At 34.0% G+C, this 9,338-nt stretch overlaps 1 protein-coding gene and 1 long non-coding RNA gene across 2 annotated transcripts; both read left to right on the forward strand.

The window, feature by feature from the left end:
- The first annotated feature begins 562 nt into the window (after positions 1-562).
- On the forward strand, positions 563-3,675 carry LOC121122688 (uncharacterized). The gene is made up of 2 exons (XR_005865837.2): positions 563-1,725; positions 1,857-3,675. It is a non-coding gene; the product is annotated as an uncharacterized lncRNA (long non-coding RNA).
- A 1,308-nt stretch (positions 3,676-4,983) lies between these two features.
- Positions 4,984-6,567, forward strand: LOC121122687 (dehydrogenase/reductase SDR family member 11). Its single transcript, XM_040717716.2, has 3 exons — positions 4,984-5,353; positions 5,428-5,871; positions 5,935-6,567. Exons 1-3 carry the CDS (start codon positions 5,267-5,269, stop codon positions 6,190-6,192), a joined length of 789 nt encoding a protein of 262 aa, XP_040573650.1. The 5' UTR covers positions 4,984-5,266; the 3' UTR covers positions 6,193-6,567.
- The last annotated feature ends 2,771 nt before the right edge of the window (positions 6,568-9,338 follow it).

A 9,338-nucleotide genomic window follows, 5' to 3' on the forward strand; every position in this document is an offset into this window, starting at 1 on the left:
CAATGTCATATTATTTATTCCCCATTTTTAAAAATGAATTACATACATATTATTAAAATCTCCATAGTATTTTATTCGATACTGCACTATAATATTGCATAGGAATATTTGATTAAAAGAGTAGTTATGATTAGTTATTATATTATTTTTATGAAGAAATAGCTAAAATTTCTTTATAGAAATAATAAAATGGGCAATATATAAATTATATTCACGACAAGGGATCACAAATAAATTGTATTTCTGTCCTTTTGGAAACGGAGCATATGTATGGAATAACTTATTACTTTGTGTATTTATGAAAAGGAATAAATTATCCAATAGCCATGACGTATCAAGGGGGAAGAGTATTTTTGTGTTAGCGAGATACCGCTGTGATAGTGTAGCTGTACTTATTGTATTTTCTTTTTTTTTAAATCGGAACAAGTTCTCTCAAAAACCACGCAAACTCTCGTAGTATTATTAATTAATTTAATAATAGTTGAAACTAGGACGTACCCCAATGATAATATAGTAATGATGTGTCCTTTGTTTTTTCGCGCCATTTTTTCGTGCAAAAATCAGTTACGTCATCGAAACGGCAAAGCCGTTTTAATAGCAGTAGCAGTTATACAATACATATTTAATTAACATATATAATCAATCATCAATGCCTTTGGATTAAAAATGGAAAGGAAGGATATAAAAACTATTTGTCCCGTTGCTTTATGCAATTCTCCAAATGGAATTACTTACTTTGGATTCCCTAAGGATTCTCATTTTCGTGATATATAGATACAAGTTTGCAGAAGGAGTGACAATATGCTTCAGTTTTCCGAAATCTGTTCCAGTCATTTTACTGATTAAAATTATGAGAGAGATTTGAAGAATGAATTGTTGGGAAAGGCTGCTGGGAAAAAACTAAAGAAGGATGCCAAAGTTTGAAACTGTTCTACTCTGTGGTAGATGATGGAGATCCTAATCCTCGTGACGATGAAAGAGATGAAAGATTGGCAAAGTGACAGAGGAGACAAATGCTTCATCAAGTCATGAGAGAAGTTGAAACTTTTGGCCAAAGAAGATTCCATTTTTGACAAACACAGAGTGTTGAAGTGACACCTGAAATGGCAACTACTGGATCCCACACCGTCAAGGATTCTCAGACTAAGTTGCTGAAAAACAAAATCAAAGGTTACAGAACCAGGTGCAATCACTTACAGAATCCCTCAATCTGTATAAGAAGGCAAATGTAAAATTCAAGTCAAAGGAGAGTATTAAACAACTCGTGAGAAAAGAACTCCTTCAATGGTTCACACCTTCTCAAACAAACATGCTCATAGCCAAGGACAAATCTAAGACACCGTGGGAAAAGGAAGACATTATTAAAGGCCTTGCTTTAAATAGCCTCTCAAGCAGGGCTTATAAGTACACAAGGGACAAGAAGTTATTTCCTTTACCGACTGCGACAACACTCAAAAGGTAGATTAAAGATTTTGAAACACTTCCTGGAGTAGAAAGAGATATCTTAAAAGTGATTGAAAAACAAGTTGAAGTCAGTAAGGAGCTAAACTAGGAATATGGGGTCCTGTGTTTTGATGAAATGTCATTATCCAAAGAAGTGACTATTTGTCAAAGAAATGAGCAAATATTTGATATCAAAGCAGAGTCTCTGGTACTCCATTATCTTACTAAACGAAAACAGCCACCATTTTAATATTACTACAGCCATATAAACAATAGAATAAGGTAATAATAAATTTTTTATTGTATTTTGTATTTCCTTATCTTCTCTTCTATTCAACTATTTCCTATTCAATTAGATCCCTTTGCAAAACTTTTATTGTATTGAATTATAATATTCCTGTTTCATCTTTCAGGTCATTATGGTTGGAGGTTTGATTTCATCCTGGAAACAAGGGATTTTTTATGATTACGCTTGAGCGATCACCAAAGATTTATTGTTCGAAATTATTTCCGAGTTAGAAAAAATAGGGATCAAAATATACGCAATGGTTTCTGACATGGGAACAAAAAATCAAAGATTGTGGAAACAGTTGGGGATAACAGTTGATCAAAGGTCATTCGTAAATCCAGCGGATTCCAGTCGTTCAATTCACGTTTTTGCAGATGTTCCTCATTTAATCAAGCTATTAAGAAACCACTTCATCGATGATGGTTTCAAACTAAAAGATGGCGCAATCATAAAACCAGACTCTCTGAAAATAATTCTACAAATTGACAATAATGAGTTACGAATGAATTATAAATTGACCCCTAAGCATTTCAATTGCATGAAAAATAAAAGACAACGCTGTTTAGGAAGAGCTCTGCTATGAGTCTTTGTTTATTATTTCCCCTTGAAGAAGACTCTCAAAATGTTGCTAATTTTGTGGATTTAATCCATTCTTATGAATAGTCATGGTCTTACGATTCAAAGAATGACGTTGGAAGCGGATTTGGAAAATACCTTGAAAAGCAAAAAAAGGTTCTCGTGGACACCATAAAGATCATTTCATCCATGAGACAACTTCCGGTTACGAGCAACAAGAAACCCAAATTAAAACCTTATCAAAAAGGAATTATCATATCATCCAAGTCTCTTATGAATTTGCATGGTTATCTTACTTCTCAAAATACCACAATTGAATATATTTTGTCTGCTCGATGTAATCAAGATGTCATTGAAATTTTTTTTCCCCGTATCCAAGGAATTGGTCGATTTCACCAGCATCCTAACTCTGTTGAATTTATGGATCGATTTCGTATACTAGTTATATCCAATTCATCACAATTTGCTGTTTCAACCACCGTTGTTAAATGTCAATTAGAAACTGCATCTCTTCTATTTTGGATCAGATAAAAAGTACCTTTGATGAAATTTCTCTGTTAGATGAACCAAAAGAAAATAATTACGATGAAGATGATATTGGCATACATAAGGATATACAATTTCTGCTTGAAAAAGGTGAAATGATAGCTGAAGACCCTAATACTTATGAGTATGAAAATTGTAACTATGAATATAAGGACATTGATGATATTTTAGAAGATGAGGGTAACAAAATCAAAGATGATGAACTACTGGATCCATCAAAGGAATGTGAAAAAGAAGCATTCAATTATATCACTGGATTTTTGGCAAATAAACTTCATGAAGAATTTCCAAGTATCGGTACAAAGACAAAATATTTAGATTCTGATCAACTCGTACAAACAAGTCCATGAATTGTTTCTAGATCTCAAGGAGATCTCATGCAGCCCTCTGGAGAATTCTTGCAATTTTGTAAAGAAATAGAGTTACTTTTTAAAATTTCATAATCATAGAGTTGACTGTGATCCTTTTGTAATAAAAAGACTGACTGACTTATGTTCTACAAAATACCCCCACCCAAAATGTGGAAATCATCAAGAAATTTGTCAGAACAAGAACATTTCATCGTATAAAGTACTTAAAGTTTCTCAAAAAAACTAAAGACTGCAAGATTAAAGCAAGAAACACAAGGAAATTTACTCATTACTACTAAGTCAGACTCATATATCATTTAATTAACTCTCCTCTCAGCACATAACTAAGCCTGACAAGTTATTTATTGTATGTAATTGTCCATACTATTATACCATTATATGTCCACTATTTTGTTGTAATTCTGATGCTTTCAATAAAGTAATGAACAGTGTTAAACCTATAAGATTCAATTCTTTTGTCCTCTTTATTTGATTTTCATTTGTGAACGGACGTAAGTCATTTTTATTTATTTTAAATATGTATATTATATTAAATGATCGAAATTTGCCGATTCGATGACGTCACAAAACACTTTTTTCCTTTTTGCGCTTTAAACGGTGCGAGAAGAGGATGATCCATCATTATTATATTATCATTGGACTTACCCATATTATTTATTTTATTCATTCGTTAAATACTTCCAGAATTTAGTAAAATATTGTCGATAAACAACATTTAAAGTTAGTCCATACCTTTTATCCATTATAATTAGAAATATGTTCCTCCTTCAACCATAATGAAGATGCATTCAAAGACTAACTCGCTAATATTCTTCTTCCTTCATCTGCCTAACTCCCTTTTTAATTCGTACTCACTATCAATGTTATATGTGCTCACTTTTTCCGTTTGTGCAATAATTCGTTTTTCGGATTTTTAATTTTTTGGTGTATTTTTGAATCGAAAAAACAATCAACTTATTAACAAAAAATACAACTTGCCCTCTAGAGCCCAGGAATCTGTTTTGATCAGAATGAAATAGAGCCCTACGTATTTGTAATTTTATTTGTACGTCTAAAGTATTTAACTGTCTCAATTTTGAAAATAAATGCGTTTTATCATTGTTTTTCCAAAGGGAACGTACATCAGACACACACATAAATTATTTTAATACTATGTATGATACTAGGGAGTGTACCCCTGAGGATTTGTTACGAAGTTATAATTGTAAGTCATTGCTAGACATCCGAGTAATTATAGTAAATGTCCTTGATTATATCTTTTTCTCCTTCCTCCCTGTCACTTCTGATTGTAGTTGATCAAATATGAGCATTATTTTTTCTCTCCTCCAAAACATTCTTCAAATTTTCTGGGTTACCATGTTGATTTGACCTTTTTGGACGTGTATGCAGGCGCATCATCCTGCTGGAACAACACATTCATATCCGGGTAGTTGGTCTGAAAATGTACTTTTTTGGGGAAACAATTAAAATTACCACAGCTGTTGACAAAAAATTAAACTTTTTGGAATAAAATTTCAATTATAAAATTTTTTGAAAACAAATTTCAAATATTAAATTTTACGGAGAAAAATTTCAAAGATCCATAGCTATTCACAGAAGATTAAATTATTGGCGAAAAAAATTTGAAAATTAAATTAAATTTGAAATATTAAACTTTCTATTAAAAAGTAAAAATTCCTTAAATTGGGAGAGGGGGCTTCAGCCCCCTCTCTAACGACACCCCTGATTATATAAATATATAAACATAAGATGAACATTGTACATAATATTTTGTATGTATACAATGTTGACTGAAGATAAAACTTGGAGGAAGAAACTCTTATATACAGATACTGCAACAGCCAGCCAACCTCAAGATGAAGTTATTTATCAAATTATTTGTTAGTGTAATCATACAATGATGTCTCTCCGCTCACTCGAATGAAATGAAGCTCTTTTTGTTAGATGATTTACCTGAAGAAGGTTCAGTACTTTTTCATTACTATACTCATCATCATTCGAGCCCAGAGCATATAATTTCATTACCAACTAAAACTACGACATGGAGAGGTGGAGTGGAAGAGTTGCCCTTGTAACAGGAGCCACCTCAGGGATAGGAGCATCCATAGCCGTGGAGTTGGCAAAGAACGTAAATATAAAATGAAATAAAACATTTTAGATGAAATCACTCACTAATGAGAGATAAAATATATATGAAATTAGGGTATGAAAGTTGTTGGATGTGGACGTCGCGTGGAAAAAATCCAGGAGCTAAACAAAGAGCATGGAGTACGCATCATAGAGTACAAATGTGACCTCTCTAATATGAGTGAAATTTACGCCATGTTCGATTGGATTAAGGCTCACAAAGACCTTGGCCATCTGGATGCTTGCATTTGTAATGCAGGAATGTCAACGAGTCAAACCCTTATGGAGGGGAATCCCGAGTCTTGGAATAGAATGATGAATGTGAACGTTATTTCCACATCCCTGGCCACACAGTTGACGATAAAACAATTCCAGGAGTTGAATATTAATGATGGACAAATTATTATGATCAACAGTGTTTTAAGTCACAATCATCCGTCTCCTAGCATGGAGTCCTTAAATTTCTATTCTGCAACAAAGATGGCAAATAAGGCTCTTTTGGAGATGTGGCGAAAAGAGGTACGTGAATCCATCATAATCCATTAATTCAAATCCCATTTTTGTGTTTTTAATTTATCATAGATCAGTCTAATGGAACCTGGGAATAATATCCGCATTGCTGCCATATCTCCTGGTTTAGTGGACACGGATTTCATCCCTGCCATGTACAATGACAAGTCTCCGCAAGAAGTTGAAGCCATTAAAGAGACTGTCAGAACCACAATGACGTCGTTGACACCCCAAGAAGTCGTGAACACGCTTTTGTACATAATGTCGGCCCCACCACACATTCAAGTACATGACGTGATTATCCGTCCAACAGGGAGGAATACTATTTAATAGATGGGCATACTACATTATATAATATGTACATGAGCTTCTAGTTTCATCATCATGTTCTATCCATGCTATTTTATAGAGGAACTATTATTTTCCTCTTATCAATAACTAATAATTCAATTTATTTAAGCATTTCGATAAGAATAGTGATTTTACTCTATTAAAGTAATGATTAAGATATTATAATTCTTCTTTTCTCCACAAAGAGAGGATGTAAACAGTATCTACTTGCAACTATAACTGTGTAACACAAATTATCTTGTAAAAAAAATCCGGAACAAGCTCTCTCAAATATCACGCAAACTCTCTTACTATTATGTACATAATTAAAGTCATAATATGATGAATAAAAGAAATATCACGCCAGGCGATGAACCAACGTATTTATCATTTATTTTTATGTATGGAATATCGAACACGCACTCTTTTTTTTTACCTTCTTTTTTTTGACAAACTAAGGGTTGTTTCGTAATGTTTACAAATTGAATGTAAAAAAATATTGAGAAGGTGGTTATTTTGTGACGTCATAGCCCATGAATTGAAAGAGTCTTTTACAAAAACATCTAGACAGTATATTAATTGATGATTTTGACGAGTTAGCCAAATAGAAGGTGACGTCAAATAGTAGAACCCTCCATCCTATTGCCTATTCTACTTACTACCAATTGGATCATATCAAAAATATGCTCATTTTTGAAGCCATGGGTCTGATTTAATTTGTACAATAAAATAGTATTGGAGTAAAAGAAGTATTTAATTTCATGGCAGACGTCTTCCTACAGCCAGTCCCAGGTAAGGACCATAGACGACAACACAGTATTGTATTTCTCCCCCCTTCGCCTTCCTAGGCCATGTGCATTCATAATAACTCCGCATTCAATGTGTACTTGCATAATTAATATGTAGATACTATTTGATTCAATCATTCAAGGTTTTATTTTGTCAAATAATGAGCTCAAGTGGAGAAAAATCCCACGAGGTAGTGAATAGATTACACTCATCCTATTTTGATATACACATATAATATGTTTTTGCTTACAAAATAAGCAAAAATAAATTAAGAGATTTGACCTTGAAGTCCTCTTTTTGAAAGCGATTTCAAAGAGTAATCGTCTAATAGCTATAGTTACAGTCGTATATATAATATTTATCAATCAAAGCCCCTTGTCCCGGCGCAGATGATGAGAGGGAGAGAGTGATGGAAAAGCAACTGATGTGTGGAACAAGAATTTCTAGTTCTCTTCAATAATCTCACTTAGGAATTTCCAAACATCTGACTAGGCTTAAATATGTGCAAATAATATATCTACTCACACAAAATGATAAGAAGAAACTATTTGCAGAGAAGTAGAAATTTGATACTATGCAATGAAGACAAATTTCTCCATTTTTACTCTCTTTACACTATTAACCACTTTTGAGACCAACGCGGAGAAAATAAAATGATGTAAGTACTGCGTTGCGTATTTGAGCATGATCCATGAGCGGAAAATGTAAATATAGACAATATTGAAAGTGTTTATTAGTTGTTGTCTATTACAAATAGCTTATCTTTGAACTATACTAATATGCAGACATGGAAGGATGTTCAACTGAGTCCAGACGTATGAGAACATTTCTTCATTGTCATCCCCTAGAAACACGTAGTTCATGTCTATCTGCAAAATGTTCATATTATGTACAGAGTACTATCATTTCTAGAATCAATTCAAACTTCCTACTTTGACTAACAACAACAGAGTAAAAACAAAATGGCGTATATTGCGAAAAGGGAAAACGAGTTTGTTTTTAAAAAAAAAAATATTTATATACAGGGATGGAAGATGAAATCCGCGTCCTCTCTCGTATTTACAAAATATTCAACATAAAATCCCTATTTTTTAATATTTTTATTTAAAAAAAAAAATATATAATTGTAGGTCACGCGTCCTGAGAGGCTTACTTTATATAATTGCCATCAGCCTCGATACGCGCTCTGAAGCGGGAAGAGGAGTTGATGACGAGGTCCCTGGGCATAGATACGAAGTGATCCTTGATGGCGCCCACCAGGCTTGCCATATTTGTGTGAGACGTCTATTAGTTTATGCCTCAAGGTAGCCCAGGCAAAAAATCGTATCAAGATCAGAGCTGCTCGTGGGGCACTGGTCCTTGGTCACGAGGTCGTAGCAGTTCCCTTCAAGCCAAGAAAGATACTTGTTGGAAACATGGCAGGACGTAGAGTCCTACTGACAAACCCAGGGGCGGCCTCTGATTTGTCACAGTTGCTGATTTGTCCTTGATTACTAATAAGACATATAACTAGGGAACATCTCTGTTCCTCCTCTTTGAACTGAATCTCCGGCAACTCCGAGAATAGTTCTTCCATTTGACGAAATTAGCTTAAATGAATGCGTTTTATCTGTATTTTACGATGAATTTAAAAAAAAGTTGATATGATGACGGTGTTTTGTTCCAGAGCGACCAAAAGAGGGCGCGGATTTAATCTTTTTTAGCCCTGTATATAATAAATAGTGTACCATTTGTGGAAAAGAGAGGAAGTGTAGGGTTGCCGGGGTATTCATGAAGGATTAGCAGAGGTGAGCATTCCGCTAATAACTTCCACTAATCGCTAATCACCTAATTAGTGAACTAAGGATGCAAAGGATCCTTTGAACTAGACGAATTCTTTGGTAATATGCAGATCCTTTGACAGACCTTTGCATTAAAATAATTTATTTATTGGATCAACGTTAGCGGATTACCGTCCCATGAACCTAAATTAGCGGAGAACGGCCATGAAAATTAAGGGATTAGCTTATAGACACCAACAAAAATTAGCGGGTGCCCAAGTCCTCTGGGGATTGCTGATAGGTAGACTTAGGATTTCCTAAACAAACATTGTTCATTTTGCCCGCTTGAGTGAGAAAATTTCTCATTTTTAGTTCGATGAATGATTCTATGATGATATTTATTGAGGGAAACCCCTGGCTTCATTAGGCTCCCTTTTTGGAGGTACAGCTATGTATATCATACAATCAGGGCTATGAATTACATGATCAGATTTGTGAGAGACCCACATTCTGACAATAGCATATTGGAGGACGGATAAATTTGCCTCAAATGGAGTCTTGAATAATCCCCTTGAATCTTGAAACAAAGGAGTAATA

The sequence above is a fragment of the Lepeophtheirus salmonis genome, chromosome 8, assembly GCF_016086655.4.
Source record: "Lepeophtheirus salmonis chromosome 8, UVic_Lsal_1.4, whole genome shotgun sequence".
In the NCBI taxonomy this organism is placed as follows: domain Eukaryota; kingdom Metazoa; phylum Arthropoda; class Copepoda; order Siphonostomatoida; family Caligidae; genus Lepeophtheirus; species Lepeophtheirus salmonis.

Coding starts and splice junctions, on each gene's coding strand:
- LOC121122687 (XM_040717716.2), top strand. CDS start 5,267: ATGGAGAGGTGGAGTGGAAGAGTTGCCCTTGTAACAGGAGCCACCTCA. Junction 5,354..5,427: donor CCGTGGAGTTGGCAAAGAAC/GTAAATATAAAA, acceptor ATATGAAATTAG/GGTATGAAAGTTGTTGGATG. Junction 5,872..5,934: donor TGGAGATGTGGCGAAAAGAG/GTACGTGAATCC, acceptor AATTTATCATAG/ATCAGTCTAATGGAACCTGG.